The 23,985-nt window shown below is 37.9% G+C and overlaps 1 protein-coding gene across 1 annotated transcript; it reads left to right on the top strand.

The window, feature by feature from the left end:
• Positions 1–290: 290 nt before the first annotated feature.
• Positions 291–21,943, top strand: LOC148850073 (UDP-Glycosyltransferase superfamily protein). The gene is made up of 17 exons (XM_088943851.1): positions 291–488; positions 610–719; positions 2,186–2,219; positions 9,897–9,952; positions 10,029–10,169; positions 12,389–12,537; positions 12,639–12,728; positions 12,836–12,902; positions 12,978–13,041; positions 13,138–13,252; positions 13,877–14,043; positions 14,133–14,243; positions 14,340–14,401; positions 14,579–14,631; positions 14,746–14,821; positions 20,995–21,123; positions 21,683–21,943. Exons 1-17 carry the CDS (start codon positions 371–373, stop codon positions 21,704–21,706), a joined length of 1,566 nt encoding a protein of 521 aa, XP_088799977.1. The 5' UTR covers positions 291–370; the 3' UTR covers positions 21,707–21,943.
• The last annotated feature ends 2,042 nt before the right edge of the window (positions 21,944–23,985 follow it).

The following is a 23,985-nucleotide window of genomic DNA, read 5'->3' as shown; positions in this document are numbered from 1 at the left end:
CCCATGGGTCATGACTAGTTCTTAGTTCATACAAAAAAAGAGTAATTTAATATGGGTGCTATTCTTTTTTATTTTTGAAAACTTATAGATTTGGATATATTTTATTTCATATTTTTTATATATTTGATTATTTGAATACCAATGTATATATATATATATATTCAGTTTTTTTTTTATTTTCTGGTAGAAATATATTTTCAATTTTTGTTCATCTATATACTAATCGACGAGCTGACTCGGCCAGATCACCAACTCGAGTTGGTCGAGTTTCCGGCTCATAGATCACTGATAACGGAGATCTCCCGTCCTAAGTCCGAGCCCTTGGTCTAGCATCCGTAGATTCTATACTCTAGATTCGAGTTTCATTTGCATGTTGTTGCGGTTGCTGAGTACACGTTATTGCTGGTGTCTTGGAGAGCGGAGACGCGGGGAAACAATCCAACTGCGAAAACTACTTCCGACCAAACATATCTCCATTCAAATGGCAGGCAGTGTTTCATTCTGACCTAGCCATTTATTGTTTTCTTCTCTTTAATTTATAGATCTAAATGATTACACAGTTTTAAAGGTTAAGAGCAAATCGAATTAATCAGTGATTGTGATGAACAGGGCGAAGAAACGAAGAAATCGAGAAGAGAGGTAGGGCAGCTGTGGTGGTTCTTGGCGATATCGGTCGAAGTCCCCGAATGCAGTACCATGCTCTTTCCCTTGCTCGTCAGGTCATTCCCTACGTCTTTTTTTTTTTTTTGTATCTATCTAATCCCTAACCAAAAATTACGATTCAATTTCCGTTTTACTGTTAATTACCAAAACTACATAAACTCTTCACTGTACAAAATACTGCAACTATACATATAACCTTGCATGGAAACATACATTTTTGCTTTTTGATGATCGCCAATATCTATCCTCTGTGACTCTTTGTAGGGCCATAATATATTTTTTGCTGCTAACTCATGAAGCTTACATGGAGCAACTGCCTTCATTTTGTAAATGATATCGCACCCTAAAATCCACTTTAGCTTGATATTCTCTAACTCTCTGCTTCGTATGATTGCGGGCTGCTTTCCGACCCTGAAGAAATGATAAATTTCAGCATGAACAGAATATCCTATACCTTTGAGTCCTCAATAGATCTGAAATGGAGTTACTTCAGGCCTCATCTCTTCTAAATGCACCTCCAGCTACCATAGGCCTTAAATTCGCCATAGAACAGCCGTTAATTTCAGTTTAATGGAATGCTGCGTAGGAGGAGACTAATGTTGATGGGAATATTTTTTTTCCTGGTCAATGAAGAAGCAATGTAAGGCCACTCTCTCAAATGTTATTTGTACCAAAAAAATCTAAAATCCTCCCTTGTACAAAGCCAATGAGCCACCCCCATGGCTATCAGGTTGGTCGGTGTTTCTACATTGTTGTTCTTGTTTAAGAACACTCTGGCATTTCTTCCTTGAGAAATCTGCACGTGATCTTCCTTCTTTTGGCCCAAGGAAGGACATGAAAGAAATGATCTAAAAAACCAGGGACAAAGGGACTGATGTTGTATGGTTCAGCGGTTCAACATTCCAGTCTGGCCTATCTGAAACCATGAATAGAAACTGCTTTAAAATACAAAAATAAATTAGAAATGCATAAATAATTTGTTAGATCAGCAGAAATGCTTAAATAAATTTAAAAATAAACAAGCATTCAGATAAACATTCCAAGTTGTTTGTGTATAAGAAGTGAAGAGGTTTGATTTTGACTGGGAAACTATTAGGGTTTTGTACTTGACCGTTTTGGGAAATGGGAACTGTTTGATTCTCTGAATTGTTCAACCATGAATATTGGTCCATTTTTCAAAGCACCGGTTTTGATAGCTTATGGCACATGAATGCATGTATTCGTCTTGTCTCAACTATATGGGATTGGCCACATGAATCTTGTTCTGCCATTCCATTCTATTCAGTACCATATACACTGTTAAACCATCAGCCCTTAAATTGTTTCTCACTACTTCAATCCATGTCCCTTTTGGTCTGCCCCTAGCTAGCCTCTTCAACTTGTAACAGATCATTTCGTCTTACCGGTGCTATTACTTAATTGTCTTTTACCATTCTTTAGATTTTGTGCATCATTACCTTTCACATCATCATCATTAAGTAGTTGATGTTCTCATGATTTAAGATGTGCATTGATCCTGCAGGCATCTTTGGAGGTGGACATTGTTGCATATGGGGGTAAGCATGGACAACATATGAGCTACATATGATCATTCAATTACATATTATGTTTCATTTGACTTCGTTGATGTTTCATGGCATTCATGCCATGTGTGTCATGGTGAAGGTTTTTTTCTTGGTTGTGCAGCAATTATCTAGACATTTTTTTTCTTGATGAATTAGAATTTAGAAGTATACTGGATGCTTCCAAAATACTCTTGACATATCTATGCATTTTTTATCAGTTATTGGCTTAGTAGTTTATTATGATTCTCAAGTTGAATCATCACCTTGAGGGGTTGATGTCTTAGTATAAGCCATTTAGTCTACTGTTTCCTTGATGGGGTTAGGCCAAGGGTGCAACTTGTGCAGCTGGACTGGGTTTAGGGCCAGCAGCCCAGGCCTATGCACTAGCTAGTACTGGAAGCTTTTAAGATGCTTCTTATTGATTGCTTCACAAGAAAAAAGGGGAGAAGTTCTTATTTGTGACAGTTTTGCTTTTGATAAGAAAAACAGAAGTTTGGCGTTTTCCGGGGCTGGGAGTTAATTTGTAATCTGTCCTGCTTTTCTGTTCTTCTATTCTTTATTAGTTTGGTGTTGCTGGGGCAACGTGGGGGTGGAATTTGCACTCTTTATTTGCTTTTGGTTAATGAATTTCTGTTATTTATCAAAAAAAAAAAAAACAGAGGTTCTGTCTCCAGCCCCTGCCTAATAAGTCTTGGGATTTTCTTTCATTTTCTATGTTTTTCTTTATCATATTCTCTTCCTTCTGTTTTTTTATTTTGGATTTATGCATTATTACCTTGTCGCTTTTGATCATTAATAAAGTTCACTTTCTTATTAAAAAATAAAGAGAAAAATAAAAATAATAAAGCTATTATAAGATGTTAACTATAATAAGAATATAAGACCAAAGCTTAAAAAGGCAGTTAGCCAATGCTGGTTCTAGCAATTCGGGGTCTTTGAAGGAGCGGGGATGGTACCAACCTAACCTGGAATTTTTATGCATGAAGTGTTTGCTCTTTTACACCTGCATTCTCATGCTTTTCAACGCATGATTTTACCATTGCACCATGGAATGACCCCCTTAATAAAACCTTGTGTTTAATGGAGCAAAGTACTGGAATAAAACTAAAGTAAGGATGTTGAGGTTGATGAATGGAAAGATTGAGAAGGACAAAATTAAGATCAAGGACATCCAAGGTCCCCCCCTCCCCGCCCAAGAAGTACATAGTTGATTGAGATGATATGTTCATGTGGCAAACATTGATGACACTAGCAGCAACCTGGTGCTTTGAAAGTTCCAAAGAGGATTAATTAATGACCCAAAAGGACATGGATAGTAAGACAGATTATATATTGATAAGACACTTTACTGAAAATAGGATATGAACAAAGATCAGAGTGTTAGATATTTTCACTATGGCCTTCTTTCGATGGGAGGTCCTGGGATTTGGAGAGAAAGGAATAGAAAAATATTTTTACGTGGAGGCTGAGTAGCTTAGGAGGTTATGTGCAGGTATTGGATCTCTTGTTTTGGTTTGGGTTTAGTGCTGCTAGACAGCCAGGTTTTGAAAATGTTGATGGAGAATCCTTTGGTATAACTTTTCGACTGCCTTGGACATTATTGAAGATGATATATATAGTCTGGCCTCGAGTACATCGTCTTCAATAAGGTGTGTGATGTGATGTGTTAAGTTGCCTTGGGCCCCGAGTATTGTGTTAAGCTGCATTGAGAAACTAAGGAGAGACTTGCTTTGGGATGACATAGAAGATCATAAAAAGCTACATTTTGTGGCTTGGTCAGAGATGTGTTAACCAAAACAGCAAGGGAACTTAGGCATAAAGCTTCTCAAACAAGTGAATAGTGCTTTACTTGCCAAGTGGCTGTGGAGATTTGCTATGGAGGGTGATGTGTTTTGGAAAAATGTAATTGAAACAAGTGTGGGGAAGCTAGTTTCAGATGGGAATCTGGCCCAGCTTCAGAAGCATATGGAACTGACTTGTGGAAGTACATATAACAAATCAGGGAAGTGTTTTTCAACTGTATCTCTTTCAAGCCTGGTTCAGGGGAAAGAATTTTGTTTTGGAAAGATAGGTGGTGTGCTACCAACCCTTATTGCTTGGACTTTCCATCAATTTTTGCTTTGGCTCAGGATACGGATGGGTTTGTGGTTGCTTGGAGGTTATCTACAACCAAGTAGTGTGGGTCCTGAGGCTAAGAAGAGAGGTAAATGATTGGGATCTGGATTCATGGGCTGCTTTGTTACAAAGTTTGGAACAAATCCAGCTTCAGCAGACAGAGAGGGACAGGATTTGGTGGAACAAAGGAAATTCTGGTCTCTTTACAGTGAGTTCTATGTTGCAGTTTTTGTTAAACTCAGATGGGACGTCACCCCCTTGGGTTTGGTCGTGGAAGCTTAGGATTCCTCTAATGGTTCAATTCTTTATTTGGGCTGCTACAAAGGGTAAAATCCCTACTCTTGATGTGTTGAAGAAAAAAGGAATGGTCCTTGTCAATTATTTGTTGTTTGTGTGGGGAGGATGAAGGATCTGTTCAGAATCTCCCATTTCTATGTAGTTTCTCTCACAAGGTGTGGTCCCATGTTTTAAATCTTTTCTGCATGAATTGGGTGACACATCCAAATCTTGCATTCCTTCTGTCCTCTTGGCGGGGGCAGGCATTCTCCAAGGGGGTAAGGTCCTGTGGAATGTCTCTCCTTTGGTAGTTTGCTGGTGCATTTGGAAGGAGCGGAGCAATCATTTGTTTGAAGATCAAGTTGCTTCATCAAAGAAAGTGTGCATGAGTGTGGAAAAAATTCTGATCAAATAGGCGCCCATTGGTGATCTCTTCAGGGGCTTTCATTTTAAGCATTTCGTAGATCAGTGGGGTGCTTTTTTGTGGGAAAATGATTTCACTGTGTAATATTTAGCCTGTTGGCTCTTTTCCCCTTGTAGCTGGCTGTTGAGGAAATCTCTCCCTCAGCATTCTTGTTTTATCCTTTTTCTTTAATGAAATAGTTACCACTTCTAAAAAAAAAAGATTCCAAATGGATGTTTGATGTGTAAATCTTCTCAGAAATCTGCATATCATCTTTTTCTAATTGCTCCAGAGCATCAGAAAAGTAAATGTATTTTTTGGGTTTAATTCTTGAACTGTTTCATTCCTTGGTTAGTACTTAGTACTTGCCTTCTCTATGTGCCATTGATATCTGTGGGCTGTAGGGGCTTTGTTCTCTGGATCTGGAATATGGTTCCTTTGGTGATCTTTTGAAGCTTGGTGTGCATGAAAAGGAAGAAACATAAATCTTCTAAAGGAAAAGAGAGGCCCTTTTTGTGTATCTTTGCAGATGCTAGTTGTTATCTCTTTTTTTTTTTGAGAGAAAGGTAACTGATTTCATTAAGAAAAGAAAAGGGTACACAAGGTGTACAAATATAAAGAAAAAAAAAACAAAAAGCAGGGATCAGATCCTTAGGAATTATACAGGAGGAAACATATCAGGGTACAAATCTTCTAACAGAGCACCTAATTTTGCTAGTCCATCTGCAAGAGCATTAAATTCCCTAGGAATCCAAATCAGGTTTGCATTAGAAGCAGTCAGTAAATCCCTTGCCTTCGTCAGAAAGTGACTGAGTCTCCACGGCCCGGTCTCTTGTTTTCCTAACCATTTTATAGTGTTTGCTGAATTGCCTTCAATGGAGAGGTTCTGAATACGTAGTCTGTTAATTATTCTGGTCCCCCTGTAAGTGCAGCTAACACTTCTGCCTTGGTAGAATCTGCTATGCCATATTGGCCAACTATACACCCAGCAGATGTTTCCATTTTCATCCCTTAGAACTCCTCCTATGCCAGCAGCACTAGGGTTGCCTGAAGCACTTCCATCAAAACTTAGAGTCCAAAGGCCTTGATTGGACTCCTATAGGTGGCTGGGGAGGGAGGGGAGGAGAACAGGAAATTACCAGTATTCCTGTTGAGGTCATTTTTTTTTGTCAATAACACAATTCATTAATTATCACAATAAGAATTACAAAGAGGAAGACAAACTTTCTTATCTTCCAAATTCAGCTTGAGCCCCAAGAAAGGAAACAAGAGAGAAAGAGAAAAATATTAAAAGAAAAAAGAAATTTAAATTACACCTGTGCCCAGAACATTGAAACCCTGTCCACCCCTTGTTTAGCTAACCCATCAACAAAAGAATTAGCTGATCTTTTTACCCAACTGATTTTAACTTCCATTTCTCGAACCAGCCATCTGAATTTCCTTTTCACATTGCTATAACTCCATAAACTACTATAATCTTTATTCAGCCACCCTACCACCACCTCCAAGTCCTCTTCAATTATGAGTTTTCTGATATTCATCTCCCTAGCTTTCTGGACTCCTTCCATAACTGCGTAGATCTCAGCTCTGAGAGAGTCACCCACTCCAATTGGGCCTTAGAACATGGCAGAAGCAACCCCATTCTCATCCCTGAAAACACCCCCAATCCCTGATTGTCCAGGGTTCCCTTTGCTACTTCCATCAAAGTTTAGTTTTATGAAACCCGCATGTGGGGGAGTCCAAAACACACTCATTACTGCTTTAGTCTAGGTACAACTAACAATCTCACCGCACTTCCTCAGATGTCATCCATTGTATAATCTGTGAATAGCTCTAGGGATTTCATCCACTGTACAACCCTTATATGGATCAGAGCCCTCAGATTTTAACACTTCTCTCTTCTTCAGAGAAAATCCTGGAGTTTCTTTCTTCCCATAGAGACCAGTACACTATTGCCCTTAGTCCTCTCCACATAGTCCTTCCCCTTTTCATACGCCACCTGAAAAAAGGAGTAAAAAGACTTTGCAAATTTGATGGAGGATTCCAAGTACACCCAAACAAAGAGAAAGCCCATTCCCAAATAGATTTTGCAAATTGGCAAGACACTAATAGATAAAAACCAGTCTCCCCATCGGCTTTACAAAGAACACACCAATGAGGGGACAAACAAGTATTAGGTCTCTTATTTTGTAGCAGATCACTAGTGTTGATTCTTTCCAGAAAGGCTTCCCAGCAAAAAACTACCAACCCTAGGAGGAATTGGCCTGCACCAAACCTCATTAACAGGGAAGGGGGGGTCATAGGGGTGGGGATCCAGATTCTAGAGTCTTCCTTAGCAAGATCTAAGAAAGCATCATCAAGAAGTTGGAGGAGACTTGAAATACTGTCAAGGTTTGAGTCTCTTACAACCCTTCTCAGACCCAAATTCCAACCAAACCCAGAATTGGAAGAGGAAGGGGTAATGAAAGAGGAAACTTGCTCATTTTTCAAAACAGATAGGGCATACAAAGAAGGAAATTGGTCCTTTAGAGGGGCATTCCCCACCCAAGTTTGTTCCTAGAATTTTATGGAGTTGCTTGAATTCAAATCATACTTGATAAAAGGGGAAAAACTGGTAATTGATCATGAATGGCTTTCTAAGGCGAAGTGCTTGTGGTCCTAGCCCAGATTCCAACATCCCATCCATTTAGCTCCAGCCCATGTATGCTTACCACTATTTTAGCCCATAATTTCTCCTTCTGTAGTGGAAATCTCCACATCCATTTCCCCATAAGGGCCAAGTTCCTTTCTCTAATGTTCCCAAGCCCTAACCCACCACCATTTTTACTCCTGGTCACCACCTTCTAGCCTACCCTATGGTCTATCTTCTCCTCTCTCGGCTCCCAAAGAAATCTCTCATCATCTTTTCCAATCTGTTAGCAATCTTTACTTGGATTTTGAACACTGAAAGGAAATAAATGGGTAAATTTGCTAGAGTAGCCTTAATCAATGTCATCCTACCTCCAAGAGAGAGGTAATTCTTTTTCCAAGAAACAAGTCTCTTCTCAAATCTTTCCACCACCGGATTCCAGAAACTCTCCCTCTTTGGATTGTCACCTAATGGCAACCCCAAGTAGTTCAATGGCCATCTTGAGACCTCACACCCTAGCACTTCTGCACTCTCCCTAATTTCTCCCTCCTCCAAATTCAGACCCACTACACAACTTTTCTCAAAGTTCACCTTCAATCTTGACATTCGTTCAAAAAGCAGTATCACTAATTTTTCCTTTTCTTGAGGTCCTTTGTTGCTCTTGGAAGATAAGTGTGTTTGTCTTTCTCTTGTAAATCTTCTATTGATGATTTAATGGAAGTGTTATTGATCAAAAATAAAAAATAAAAATTCATGTTCCTAATATATTCCAAGTTTCCTCATTCACAAAACAGAATTGTGTCATCTGCAAACTGTAGATGGGTGAGGGGGATTTCCTCCCTTCCAACTCTCCATCCTCTAATGAGACCCCTAGAGTTTGCTCTATGAATCAATCTCCCCAGAACATCAGCAATTAGTGTGAACAAGAAGGGAGATAGGGGGTCCCCTTGCCTTATACCCGTAATGGCTGGAAAGAAATCTACCACTGTCCCATTCACTAGTATAGAATAATGACAATTCTGGACACACCCCATAATCCATTTGCACCATCTAGCCCCAAAATCCAAATTTGGTCATAACTCTCCTTAAGAAATCCCAATCTACCAAATCATATGCCTTTTCCAGATCCAACTTACATATCACTCCATTCTTTCCATCCTTCCTGACATTTTCAACACTCTCATTCGCAATTAGGATTTGATCTATAATTTGTCTTCCACTCACAAAGGCTCCTTGGTTTGGTGTAATGATATCTAGCAATACTTCCTTCAATCTCAGAGACAAAACTTTTGCAAGGATATTATACAAGCTATTTACCAAACTGATTGTCCTGTTGAGGTTATTTACAGTGAGTCCTTTGAACTTATCTGTGCTGGAGGCCCCCAGATTACATAGGTGGTTAATGTGAGATAACAGATCACTCTTTGACTTAGCTTTGTTCTCAAACAACTGGGTATTTCTTTCTTCCCACACTCCCCAAAGTACAGATGCTAGTTGTTATCTTATGAATTGCATTTTGGCTTTGAAGTAGCTTAATGACTGTAATAACAGAAACTTTTGTATTTAACTGGTCAGCTGTTCTCAGTGTAGATGGTGTTACAATGTAAATGTTTTATATCTTAAACCCCTTTCTATAGATCTTTATACTTATTAACAGAATCCTTTACTTGTTCATTGGAAAGGAAAATGACTGTAATGATTGTTCATGAGCTTTCTGAAACCACATTTAAATCTATCTAACTAATCAATAATTTCTGGGACAATCTGATTTTTGCTAGCCATGCTCACTGATGCATTCTATCTTGTGAGTTGGTTTAATATTTGTGTCTTGTTTCAATGTTGTGTTAAATAAGCTTGCCATACTGTCTGAATCCTTTTGTAGTCTTGGACTGTCATACCATATGCAAAATTTGAATGTAAGGTTTGCATGGCTTTGTGCAGCTTCATGGATTGTGTCATCCATGGTCAGGGTCTTTACAGGCCTTCCTGTTATCTATAGTTGTTGATTAACTCCTTGCACCTGTGTGAATCTTCATAGATTTTTTATGTCATACTTGTGATGGTATAATCCTTAAGTATTGGTAATTAAAGCATATAATAAGTAGTTATTTTTTATGAATAACAACACTGTACTTTATTAATTATAGTTGAAAAGTGAATAATAAGTGGCAACTTTTGACACCCAAGTATTCTTTTCTCAAATTTGGTTTCAGTTCACATGCTTCATTTCTTAATGCCTGAACAGGTTCTGAACCACATGCTGCAGTTGTAGATAATCCAGCAATTCATATTTACAAAATGGTAGGTACACTCAATAGGTTCAGAGTACCTATTTCTCTTTCAATGAAATGATACAGAATTCTCTTTTCTTCTCCAGCCACAATGGCCAACAAGCGCCAAGGGTCTACCAAGGATACTCTACCCATTGATGCTTTTGCTTAAGCCATTATTTCAGTTTTTTATGCTTCTGTGGTTTCTGTGTGTTAAAATACCTTCTCCAGATGTTTTCCTTGTACAGGTGAGAGTTTTATTATGTAAAGTCAAGTTCTGTTTGTTTTGGTTTAAAATTTTGGTACAATGATGTGTTATCTTGTATAGCTTTAGGCTTAGTCTTTTTCACTGCATTTATTAATTTTGTTTCCTATTCTATATATATATATTTTTTCTTCCAGAAGCTGTCCTTGTTGATAACTGCCATGTATGTGATGAAAGCTTGGTGGTCAAAATTCCAAATCTGAAATTCTTCTTTCTATTTATTTATTTTTCTAGGAAATCATATGCCATAACTCATAATTCAGAATTTGCCTTCATTAAATTTGAGAAGCCTCATTTATTAATACCCATCTGCATGGAATGTGCCCAATGGATTGGTTATTTCCTCTTGCATTAAATATTAGACTGAGTAGTGAAGTATTCATTTCTATAAGAACCAGCTGTATGTTGCATCATCCCTCCTATCCTATGTTGATTGAAAATGTGTGCAGTCTCTATGGACAGCAGGGGGAAATTGTTTTACACTTATTTATTTGGTCTAGATTCATTTCATTAACTAGACAGCAGTGGGTCCTCCCCAATGACCTCCCTACTTTGATGTTCTCATGGCCTGTCAAGGGTCTTTTCTTCAGAGGGAGGATACTCTGGAACTTGATTCCTTTTGCCGTTTTCTGTCCTATCTTGAAAGAAAGGAATATGAAAACCTTGGAAGGCAAAAGCACTACTCTTGAGGCTATCACAAACAAGCCAGAAGGAAATGTTGGGTGCTCGGATACTACCCCCCAAGGAGTTTGAGGGGGCAACTTCTGAACATTTTACAAGGCACTGGGGTTTTGTAATTCTTGATTCATCTTTGATGATGCAGGGAAGCTCTTCTTCCCATGCTTTATTTATTTATTTATTTATTTATTTGTTCTGTTTTCTTTCCAGCTTCTGTATTTTGCTTTGTTCTTTTGAGGGCTCCTCACCCTCTTAATAAAAGTTCTCTATTTATCCAAAAATCCACCTATTCTGGTCATTCTTCTACTTTTAGATTGTTGTGTGTGTCAACTGACTTTTCTTTTTCCTTCTATTTTTTTGATAACCGTTATGTTTATTAATTCAAGTGTAAAATGGATAGAATACAAGTAATATACAATTCTGCCAAGCAGCCCACTTTATAGGCTAGCCACTCACCACTGCTACCCAACCCTTAAATGTTCATCTTTCTTGATATTGCATTTCTTTTATTCTCTTTTCCTTCTTTCCCAGATGGAGTAAAATATCAAATGATAATTTTCAACCAAGGATCAAAATTTTGCAACATATTGGCCAATGCATATTGTATCGGTGACCCGCCAGTATGCAAAATATGGGGAGTATTGGGGTATGATCAGTTTCAGGGGGTAGCCAGGACTTGTATGAATCCCATGAACATGTTTGAAAAAAAATAAAAATAAATAAATGCACGTTATTTAAAAGTCTGATACGCCCTTTTCTTGCGCTCAGATACCATATTATCAGTGGAAAAATATAGAAAAAGAATGGAGAAAGGAGAGAAGAGAGGGAGGAAAAGAGAAGAGAACAATTGGAGTCCTAAAGTATATTAGTGGTGCCAGTTCTTATTATTATATATAGGGCGACTAAATAAAAAGAGTAAAAAGACAGTAGTGCCCCTGTGGCACATACTACGATTTCTTATTTGATTACTAGTGGATAATTTGTTAAGCTTAAGGATTCAGTTGCTGATTAGTACATTATTTGTGGACTCAAGAATCAAGACAACTTATAATTCCTATTAATGCCTGGATTTAACCTAGCATTGAGCACTTAATCCCTAATGCTGTTTGTGACACGTTATATGCAAGTACTTTCTTTCATAATTTTGGATGCGTGTTGTTCTTTCATTGTTTGTTATGGTTATCTTCTGACAACAAAAGAGGGATATTCTCTTTATTGTTTTTTATTTAAGAGTATAATTTAGTTCACTGGCTAATTGTTATCATAAATTAGTTTATCATTGCAAGTCAAAATTAATTAATGAGTTATTGATAAAAAAAAATTAATGATTTTCTGTATTTATTCCTGGAATATGTTCATCACCATACATTCACTTTTTTGAACAGAATCCTCTTTAGAGTTCATGCTTCTTTCTTCCTTCGCAGTTCAGTTGGACTAGAGTGATCTAATAGTGCTTGTCCCTTGTTTGCTTTTTTCAAATGCTCAGTGCAATTGATCCTGTTTTAATTTCTTAACATTTTATAGAATCCACCTTCTGTTCCAACATTGGTTGCTGTGAAATGGGCAAGCAGGCTGAGACGTTCCGCTGTTGTTGTGGATTGGCATAATTTTGGATATACTCTGTTGGGTTTGTCCCTTGGAAGGAGCAGTCGCTTTGTCACAGCATACCGATGGTGTCACTCAATTTTGGCTGCAAGAATCCACTCTTCTTTATGAATAACTTGTTTTTTGGCTATATGCCTGATGAATGAGCTTTTCTATACCTTCTTTTCAGGATTGAAAAGAATTATGGGAAGATGGCAAATGGATCCTTGTGTGTTACAAAGGCAATGCAACTTGAGTTGGTTCATAACTGGGGAATCAAGTAAGAGGATCTACTCAAATTTCACTTTTTTCAGTCTTCAGATGAAGACATTTCATTTATCCTTTGATAGTTTATTTTATTTTTACTATCATCTTCCAAATGACTAGAGCAACTGTTCTATACGATCAACCTCCAGAGTTTTTCCATCCTGCCTCACTTGAGGAGAAACACAAGGTGAATTAGTTGTTAATGTTTTGTTACCATATTTCAAACAGAAGCTCTTAAATGTAACGTCAGGGCCTTTTGTAGCTATTCTTCAGACTGAACAAATACCTCACTGATCCTCCTGGCATTCATGATTGTGTCAGCTTTGGTAATGTAGATTGTCAAACAAATCAATGGTTTTCTATTTCTATTTAGTTCATTTAAGAAAAAATGGCTTACAGGATAAGCCTCTTTCCTCTTTCAGGAACTATGGGTATTGGCAGCAGTGATTTGAATGAGACACTCTTTACAACCCAGGTTTCCACCGGCATTCTTTTGAAGCAGAATAGGCCAGCCCTTATTGTTAGCAGTACAAGCTGGTGAGTTTTTTTTTTAACCCATTTAATTTGCTTAGTATAGGAGGGGCATAAATTTCATACACAAATTTTCGTCCACTGTTTGTTGGGTCCATGAGAAATTGTGCTCTGCATTCTCTTTAGGACAACATCAAATGGTACTTGTAAACTATGTTTTCATGGTCATGTTGGATAGGTAGTGAATGCTAGCAGCTAGCCTACAACAGAGCATCTTACATTGTAAATGTGTAAATCATTACTTAATCAAAATACAATGCTTTGACTGGGGAAAAATAAACTCTTCATGGTTATGACATGAATTTGCTCAGTATTGGCATTTCTTTGTTTTAGCTTCTTTTATTCATTTCCTGAGCTTCTCTCTATTTTCTTGTTTAACTGGTATTAATATATTTTCTTTTTTAAGTTTAATCTTCAAATTAAGCTGTTAAATTCATAAAAAAAATGCATTGTTTATGGGAAACTATTAAAAAAAGAAACTTAGTCAGGACCTACCCATCCCTTAGAAAGGATAAAAGAGAGAAAAATGAGGACAGGGGTATAGTATGACCTGCCCATCCCTTACATACAGTCTTTATGATAAACAATATATAAGATGATGTTTGTTTTAAAATTGGCCGTTCTTTTCAGGACTCCAGATGAAGATTTTGGCATGCTTTTGGAAGCTGCAGTGATGTATGATAGGCGTGTTGCTGCTATCTTAAACGAGGATGACTTGGATAAGAATGAAGTGCTTTGGGAGAATATGTGCAATGGAAAACAATACTTGTACCCGAGGTTGTTATTCATCATTACTGGTAATGGTCCTGCTTCTTGTTCTTGTGCAAAGTCTGTTTGTACGGTTACATCTTTTGATAGGGATTTCAAACAAATTCAATCTTATTAGGAAAAGGTCCAGAAAGAGAGAAGTATGAAGAGAAAATAAGGAGACTAAATCTGAAACGTGTGGCCTTTCGTACCATGTGGCTTTCTGCTGAGGATTACCCGTTGCTTCTTGGTAGGTAATTCTTTTTTTTTTTCTGCATTGTTTTCTAATTTTCAATTCCCTTTGTAAACTGATGCACAAATGCTTACTCATGTTTGTTATTCACAGGGTCAGCAGACTTGGGTGCTTGCCTCCATACTTCCTCATCTGGCTTGGATCTTCCCATGAAAGTATGTCATTGTTGAATTTTCAGTGCAGCTTTTTTTTTTTTTTTTTGTTTGAATGTTTGCCACAATAAGTTGAATGCAATAACAAAGAAAAGATTTTATAATAATTCAAGTAATATCACTTGACACAATCACACAATACTAATGATGCTTTCCCTTGTTTGTGTGTGATGTTCTCAGGTTGTGGATATGTTTGGATGTGGATTGCCTGTTTGTGCCGTTTCCTTCTCATGGTAATTTCTTGTTGCTTATTTATTTCTGTCATTGGGTTGAATTTAATGCCCAAATTGCAGTGGTACTTTGTCTCTTTATGTTGAGGTACTTATATTGATTTGGCTGTGCCTAAGCATTGAAGAACTTGTAAAAGTTGAGGAAAATGGTCTCCTTTTCTCATCATCTTCTGAGCTAGCTGATGAACTTCTGGTAAGTTTGTCTGAGTTGATTGATTTACTGTTTCATACCTAACAAAGTTCAATATATATATCTCCACCTGTCTTATTGTCCCCATTCTTTGCCTTTTTTTGTGTCTCTGTGTCTGATTGCTCTTATTCCTTTAGGTTTTTCAGTAGCAAGGTGTCATCCCAATTCCTGATTAGATCAGGAGTGGAGGAGATCTGCTTTGCTTGTGCTGTCTTTGTTATGTGACATAACAATCTAGATCCTCATATTCAATAGATGTGTGTGTGTGTGTGATGTTGCCACAAACAATAGAGATGTGCATAAAATTCTGTGGAATGTAATACAGAAGTTAAAGAGAAACTAGAGGGACCTATAGCCATAATTCATTAGTAACATTCAGCTGATGGTTTGCATGCAAATTATATTGTGGAAGGAGATTTGAAGACAGTAATGAGCTGGATGGACTTTGGCACCTACAAGATCAGATTAGGGGAGTAAGTTTTTAATCTAATGCTTTGCATGCAAGTTTTATATGGGTGTCATTGGTCAGCAAATAATATTTCTGATTTTCTAGCCAGAGGAGACCATAGAAGTGGTCTGTTACAAGTTGCAGGGGCTAGAAGAGCTAGGGGCAGGCCAAGTTGAAGTAGTGAGATGATTTAAGGGTTAATAGATTAAGTGTTTAACAATGGATATGACATTAAATAGAATGGATCGGTGGAACAGAACTCATGTAGCTGACCCCATAAGGTTGGAACAAGGATTAGATGATGATCCTTTTGACTAGTATAGCATAGGTATAGCTTGTACCTCTTTTTTTTCCAATGTTTTGAACCTATCATTGACCCAAGCCGTTTGGACCGGCCTACTCACCACCCAATCACAGCTCTGGTTTGGGTCATCTTCAGGTTTGTCTTTTAAATATGGAAGAACATTGGCTCGGTTAGTGTTTTCAACCCACTATTGACTTGGATGGTCGAACCGCTCGAACTGTCACCTGGAGGGAATTCCGGTCTGGCTAATTCCCAAACCTGGAGTTTGACAAAAAAAATGTTGACTTGGTCAAAACCTATTTGACCCAGACAGTTATACCATTGACCTGCTTGACCCAATCACAAGTTCACAAGTTACAAATTACATGTATATGAAAACTTCTGGACCTTGTGTTTGGTGGATGATCCCTTTTCTTTTTTTATTTTGGTATTTTTTATAGATTATGCTTTCCAAGTCGCCTTACCCCACTATTTTTGCCAAAAAAATGCCTTTTTGGTCTTAAATATCAATTTTAAGGTGTATATATATATATATATATATTTGCTTGACCCAGTCATAAGCTCACAAGTTACAAATTACATGTATATGAAAACTTCTGAACCTTGTGCTTGGTGGATGATCCTGTAGCCTTGACAGTTCCCTTGCCAGAAATAGGGGCAAGAGAACCATCAGCTAAGGTGATTTTGTCACGGCCAGGAAGTAAATCATATTAAACAAACAAAGTGGAAAGGTTGGTCATGTGATCAGAAGCACCTGAGTCTATGATCCAAGGGGTTTTGTGATTATCTGAGGTGGATGCATGGTTAGCGGAAGCCCTTATACCTGAGTGAGCAAATGCAATGGTGGCTGGACTTCCAGAAGGGATGGATAATGAAGATACACCTTCAAGCTGACTGATCATCTTTCCAAACTTCTCATATTCAGCTTTCATGGCTGCCAACTGTGCACTGATAGACTCAACCTCTGTATCTGTGCTTGTGGCTGCATGTGCACTTCCTGTCTTTCTACTATCATTCTTCTTCTGGAATCTGATAGGTACAAGATTGGGATGCAATTTCCAGCACTTGTCCTTTGTGTGTTTCGGCTTCTTACAATATTCACACACCACCTCATTCCTTCCTGTGCCACTGTGAGCTCCTGTAACCCCTTTGGGTTTAATTCCCATATTTGCAAAATGATAATTGATACCGACTCCTTGAACCTACACTTGCCTCCTACTTTCTTCACTGGTGACCAAAGTATATGCTTGTGACAATGAAACATCTTCCTTGGACAAGATGTTTTGCTTTGTAATGTCGTATTCAGAGTTCAGCCCTGTCAAGAACTCAAAGACCCTATTCCTTTCAACCAATTTCCTGTAGGTTTCAACATCCTTGGGGGTATCCCATGTCACAGCCTCTATCAAATCAATCTCTTGCCATAGAGATTTCAGGGTTGAGAAGTATGTTGCAAGTGACTTCTCCCCCTGCCTTCACATCACTTCTCAATTTGTAGGCTCCGGCAACATTCAACTTCTGGGAGTAAGTTTCTGCAACACTATCCCAGATTTCTTTAGCCGAGTTCATCCACAGGTAATGTTGGCTAATCTGTGGCTGCATTGAGTTCACAAGCCACCCAATCACTGTATAATTCTTCTGCACCCATTTCTCATAGGAGGGATCCTCCTCTAGGGAGCTTTCTTGCTCCTAGAGATAAACCCCCACTTTCCTCTACTGCAAATATGAATTTTTACGGATTGTGACCAGGCCAAATAATTGGTTCCATCCAATTTAACTGTAGTTACAGCCAACAAGGAATCAGTTGTAGTTCCCGAATTATGTCCATATTCAGCAGTGCTCTTGTTCTCAATTTCTGAGTAGTCCATTATGTAATAGTTTCAATTAGGGTTTCGGCAAGCCTTTAAAAGTGATCTAACTTCAAAGAACTCAGATTGAGTTGAAGTAATAGCAAACACAGCAACGCACAAACTCAGTTCAGAACTGACAGCCGTGAGAACCAAGTTCGGTGGCAGCATTTTCAAAGAGAAGAAACCCTGGTTCAGCCTTCAAGGAACAATCAGCAAGCCTCCAAACAATATGTATTCTTGGTTCCCAACAATAATTTCCCAAGGAGAACAAAGAAAACAGTCCACAGTACCTAAGAGGACCTTTTTCATTCACTATGCATGCAGCAGTCAACACTTCACTGTTAACAAGCAGAAATCACTTCAAGAACACTTTGTCTAGGTCCAAGAAACACCTGAACTAAAGTAGATGCTTGTACCACTTAATTTTAAATCAGTTTTCAGCAATTTGGAAGCCCAAAAACAGCCGAACAATACTTCTAGAATAACCCAGAAATCAATCTAGCAACAGTGGGTCGAATGGAGGTGTGCTTTGAATGATTTAACAGTCCTCCCAAATAACAAAAATAACTCAGCAAAGAACTTGAGAAAACAACTTACAGTATCTCTGGTTTGAACTTCAAACCAGGCCGAACTCTTTGCTCTTTGAGCTAGCTTCGAAAACCCTTTTCTCTGATTTCAAATCAGGCTGGAAAAAACTTGCCCTCTGATTCCTCCTGGTAACCGAACCCTTCTCCAAGTGTATAGAAACTTGGGCACCATCCAATGACCTCCAAGAACCAGGCGAATGACTGTAAACATTCAGCCCTAGAACCTCCTCATGCAGTTGGCTGAACTAAAACCACATGAGGGACACGCCAAGTAACGACCCGCTTTGATACCAAGTTGAAAAATAGTCCTAGAAGTAGGGATTGTGCTAGAAAACCAAAAAAACTAACAAGAGAAGATTAGAGAAGAAAAGAGAGAGAGAGAGAACTGCGGCAAGGAGAGTTAGAGGATGAGGAGTTCGAACTTAAACCTCCCTCTAACACTCTAATACCTTTTATTTAAGTTAATCTTTGATAAATTACAGAGAAGCCCTTGAGTGGGCAGAAAAATACAAAAACAGAACATTACAGAGTATGGGCCCAGAATAAGGCCCATAACAGAGAGAAACATAACATAACATGAAGTGACAGTCATGGGCCATTCGGCCCATCTCCTCTACAAATATATATATATATATATATATATATATATATATATATATATATATATATATATATATATATATTTGCTTGACCCAGTCATAAGCTCACAAGTTACAAATTACATGTATATGAAAACTTCTAGACCTTGTGCTTGGTGGATGATCCTTTTTTTTTTATTTTGCTAATTTTTCTAGATTATGCTTTCCAAGTAACCTTACCCCACTATTTTTGACAAAAAAAATGCCTTTTTTGGCCTTAAATATCAATTTTAAGGTTTATATATATATATATATATATATATATATATATATATAGACGTATCACATTCTGACCTCTCCAATCCAGATGGTTGACCTGGAGAAAAAAATGGTTCAGCCTCCAGGTCGGTTTTTAAAACACCAAGCGACCCATTGACCCCTTTGATGGATTGTTGGTTTTTGTACTATTTTATCTTTTATTTATTTATTTATTGCTGTTGTGTAGGGAGGCAAGTTGGGTGGTCTGGGTCGGATTTTTGCTCAACCCAGACCCAACTCTAAGATTTGAGCCTAAAGCCAAGCCCAAGGCCTAGCCTGAACTATCCAACCCAAGCCCAGCCCGCACTAAATTTTGATGCACTCAGGTTGGGCTGGGGTTGGGCCCATTTAATGTATGTATGCATTTGTATATGGTTTATTAAAAAACTTATGCATATATGCATATATACATGCAAATGTGTATATATGCATATTTTCATGTATATAATGGGGTCGAACTTGGGTTGGGATAAGGTTGGGTCAGGCTCTGATTGGGTTTGGGCTACCTAAGGGCTCTAGGCCCAAGCCCAGTGCATGTAAAATTGTGGGCTGGGTCGGTCCGGGCTCGGGTTGGGCCTCCCCAAGTTGCACCCCTACTGTTATGACATCATGGATTCAACTCTAAACTCATCAAATCTTTAAAAATTAGAAGAAAAACAGCCTTTTGAAATGAAAAGGACTGTTAAAAATGTTGCAGAGAATCAGTAGAAAGTAGAAGAAATCAGGTTTCAAGAAGAGAGAAGAGGAGGAAGAAGGTGGCGGCGACTAGGGTTCAGAGAGAGATTTCTAACATAATCTCCTCTTACACCCCTAATCCCATTTCATAAAGTTAAACTTTAGTAATTTATAGAGAGGCCCCTGGTTGGGCATAAAATGAAAACATAATATAAGAAAAAATAAGGGCCCAGATTAAGGCCCATTACAGCAAAGGACATAAAAAGATAAAGAAGGATAAATAGTCTATGGGTCATTCGGCCCATCTTCTCTACAAAATTGTTGACTTGGTTAACCACCAAGCAACCCCAGTAGGCAAACAGCCAAATCATATGACCCGTTTAATTTTTAATGATTCAATCCACTTGACAAATGCTAGAACTTCCGTTGGGGTTTCTAAATGTACTTAAAACACCCTCTCCCAGATGCGGGAATAGTTTTACCTCTAACAGAGTGAATTGGCCATATTGCCCTTGCATTCATTAGTTCCATTTGGTAAGAAAGGATGTGAAAGTCCAATCATAGAAGTACAGAATCTACTATTCTCTTTGTTTCTCATTAATGTGCTTCATAAATTACTATGCTAGACCTTATTAATCTAGTATGTCCATATGCTGTAGCAAGAGCGAGACAAGCATCATTTTGGGCCAAAACAAAAATCAGTGTGACCTAGCACCAAGGTTTAGTTAGTTAAGGGTTTTTAACTGTTAGGTATAACTGGCTCATGGCATATGATACCCAGATACCTGTACATGCCTAGCAAACCATTGTTGGAAATGATACTTACTGGATATGATATGACATTGTATACTGATTGGTGACAACTGCATGGACACTTCTAGATGTACCCTACAGTATTAACACTTTTAAAATATATAAATGGTATGTCCTAACAAATCGTACTATAAAAAAAATCTGTACATGTTAGAAGAATAATTAAATTTGGCAAACATAAGTTTTAAGAACATCTAGGTTCAAACGTGATACTTTTATTCATTAAAGATGCCAAGTTAATTAAGGGAAGTTTTAGAATTTCAAAAAGTTTGTTATGTTAAATGAGCTTTAAGGGGACGACAACTCATGGTGAGTTCACAGAAGGGAGATGTAAGCCAACAAGGTTTACTAAAGTCATTTCAAAAAACCTAGGGGAAGTTTTAGTATATGCCAGAAAAATCAGGGGAGGTATAAGTAGTTATCCCTATATTTTATTTAGTAATTCTCATGAACTCTTTATCTCATATAATTTGATGATTTCATGTCTGAGATATTCTTATTTGAGCTTTCTGAAAAATAATTAATCTGGATTAGGAAGATACCAATCAATGCATAGTCAAGTGTTATTTTGAAAACAGAAGTCCTGATAAACTATTCAATGTGCAGATGCTCTTTAAGGGGTTTCCTGATGCATGTGATGATCTGAAGTCATTGCGGAGAGGTGCATTGCAGAAAGGATCTTCTGCAAAGTGGGCTACTGAGTGGGAAGAACATGCCAAACCGCTAATATCTAAGGCAAGTTAACCTCCTTCATATGCGTTGGAGGGCAGAGCCTGATCCTGTTTCCTTCTCTCTATTCCGAGTAGATATAGGGCAAATGTTTTTATTCTTGTTCATAACCTAATACATACCAGGTCTAGGTTCTCTATTAGACATGGGAATATGACCATTTTATGCATAGTTTGTTGCTTCAGATTGGACATTGGATCAACGAAAAAATAAATCTTCCAATTGACAAGTTTCATCTTGGGGTTGAACACCTAAGTAGCACTGATATAGTAATCCTAGCCATCTAATCAATTAAATTAATTTGGAATGTAACATTATGAACCATTTCTCTCTTTGACTGTCCAAAAGATGTGATTAATTGGACAGCCTGGATCTTTGAGATGGTCACTGTCAACCGGATATCTAATTTGAGGAAGAAATTCTAGACACTGACATACCTTCCATCTCTCTTTCCTTATTCCTCACTTACATATACTATATGATTGCACACCTCATACTGGTAATTCTTTATTTGTTCTTTACATGGCATTTGAAATCTAATCAGCAAGTTGGGCTTGAGTTGCAGGTCATCTCTAGGAATCATGATTGATAGCCAGCCACAAAATTTCAGGTAGATGTTCATAGTCTAAAGTTCTCTGTCAACCCACCTTTAATAGTTTTTGTTATGTTATTTTATGATAGAAGATGTTAATTATGGAAGTAACCTAAAGGATATTTGACACCCCTTGTACATTGTATGAGACACAACCTGCTTGTTACGTATTGTCCTTGGAATACTGGGGGCAAAACCAAAATGAAAAATACTATCCCTGCAACTTCATGATTATTCAGAATGCCTGTTAGAGCATAATTGACATTGGGAACCTGACACTATGCAAGTCTTAGCTTGACAGTCTTTAAATTTAGGAATTGCAGAGTTCTTTTTTCATTTCAAAATGCAAGTCTTAGCTTGACAGTAAATTTTAACTGATTTCCCTGGGATTTTTCTATTTTATTTTAAAATGTTGCATGGCATTTTTTTCTTTTGCATTTGAGTATGTTAGGTCTGGAATAACCCTCTTCCCTACGGTTTCAAGGCAATCTGCAACATAGTTACGACTTCTAAGAGCAATTTAACACAGATCCTACTCCTATAGAGGAGTGAACTTCCGAAGTTATCTATGATGCTAACTTGTTGGTGATTTAGTAATGGCAGTTATTCAATTTTAATTTGTTAATCAATGGTTTTATTAGTCCCTGGCATTACCAAAGGGGTGACGGGTGACGCTTCTCACGACTGTAGTTTAAAATGGTAAGTTGGCGTCCCTCCCATTATGGGCATGGTTCAAACCTGTGGAATTGATCAAAAGAAAAAAAAAGGTTCAAACCCGTGGGAATTGCCAATCAAAAAGAAGGCTCTCTGCATTGTGCAAGTCAATGGACCTTCAAGCTCAAGAATTCCTGAACCTAATTCCACTACCCAGCTGAGTACATGCATGTTTATCGTTTAGAAGGGCTTTCAGGCCGTGGCTTTTGGCTTTGGGAAGTGAGGCCCACCTGGAAAGCCTATAAGCAGTATTGGGTAAAAAACGTATGGTAAAATCTCGGTCATATTTATTTAATATTTATATATAGATTAAATAAAACGTATGGTGCTTTAGGAATTAGGAATACTTATGTTACACTGGGAAACGTATGCCTCTAAACTTGATGTATTGGCCATCCATGCATACATATTTATTTAATATTTATATATAGAAAGGAAAAGGCCATTACTTGGTCTAATGGTAAAATCTCGGTCTGGTATGCATTAAAACGTGGGTTAGTAAGTCTTAGGGTGGCCAATTTGTGCAAAAAATGTCAAAGGTTAAGGCAGTATCTAGTCTACCCCTCCCATGACCCTGATAGTTGGGATCAGCGTTGGGTAATGGTATTTTGAAGGGCCGATTAGCTGAATTTTATAGCTGTTTTAGTCGCTGTGAGACCAATCGTTTTGTTCCATGCCAGTCAATTGAGTAATTGTGGGCCATAAGCACTTTATGGCTGGTGTGGAACAAAGTCATTGGTGTAAATCAAATTCAGCTCATCCTTCCTCTTTTATAGTGAAGGAAAGAAATGTCAGGTTTGAGTTGGGTTGGGTTGCTCAATGACCCAATCCTATCCCGACTACCTGGCCCAAGTAGCATCCCTAACTTGCGTGTGCATTGGAGGGTTAGATCCACGTCCACCTCTACCATATTCCCATTCGACAGCGTCAGACCCCTAACCGAATGTGAACTTGCAGGCACATTTGTAAGTTTTTTTTTTTTAATAAAATAAAATTTATTGATAATTTGAAAGTAGATGAAGCCCAGAAAAGTTGTATATTATATTTACATCAAACTTATTAGAGTAGTAAGCAAAAAGATGAGCTAGAGTATTCTGATCTCTAGGGATATGTTTTGCTTGAAAGTCCTCAAATTTTGTGATATTGAGCATTATAGTTCTGATATGCATTTGGGTTATCCAGTTGCCAATGTTGTTTCTTTCTTGAATGGCCTGTATAACCTGTGCTGCATCAGAGAAGAGAGATATGTGTTTATATCGTTCTTGGTGTGCTTTTTCTAGTCCCTTAACAACTGCCTTGCATTCAGCATCTTGGCTTCCTTGAGATGCAATGGCGTTTCCTGATGCAAATAGTAAGTGATTATTGTGAGTGGCTATGACAAAAGCTGCATTTGCACTATTTAAAAATGGATTAAAAGAACCATCAGTATAAATTTTAATATGTTTGGAATCTATGGTAACCAATTCTCGTTGCAGGTTTCTTGGTCCCTTGGAGTCTCCTATCTCAAGAAGGAAAGATGGCATTTTTTGGATTTGATGCCTTCTAAGGTTCCTTTCATCCCA

The sequence above is a fragment of the Nelumbo lutea genome, chromosome 5 (genome assembly GCF_056320005.1).
Source record: "Nelumbo lutea isolate HS-2025 chromosome 5, American lotus-T2T, whole genome shotgun sequence".
NCBI lineage: Eukaryota > Viridiplantae > Streptophyta > Magnoliopsida > Proteales > Nelumbonaceae > Nelumbo > Nelumbo lutea.
The sequence above is the reverse complement of the archived record's forward strand: the minus strand, read 5'-3'. Positions and strand labels throughout refer to the sequence as shown.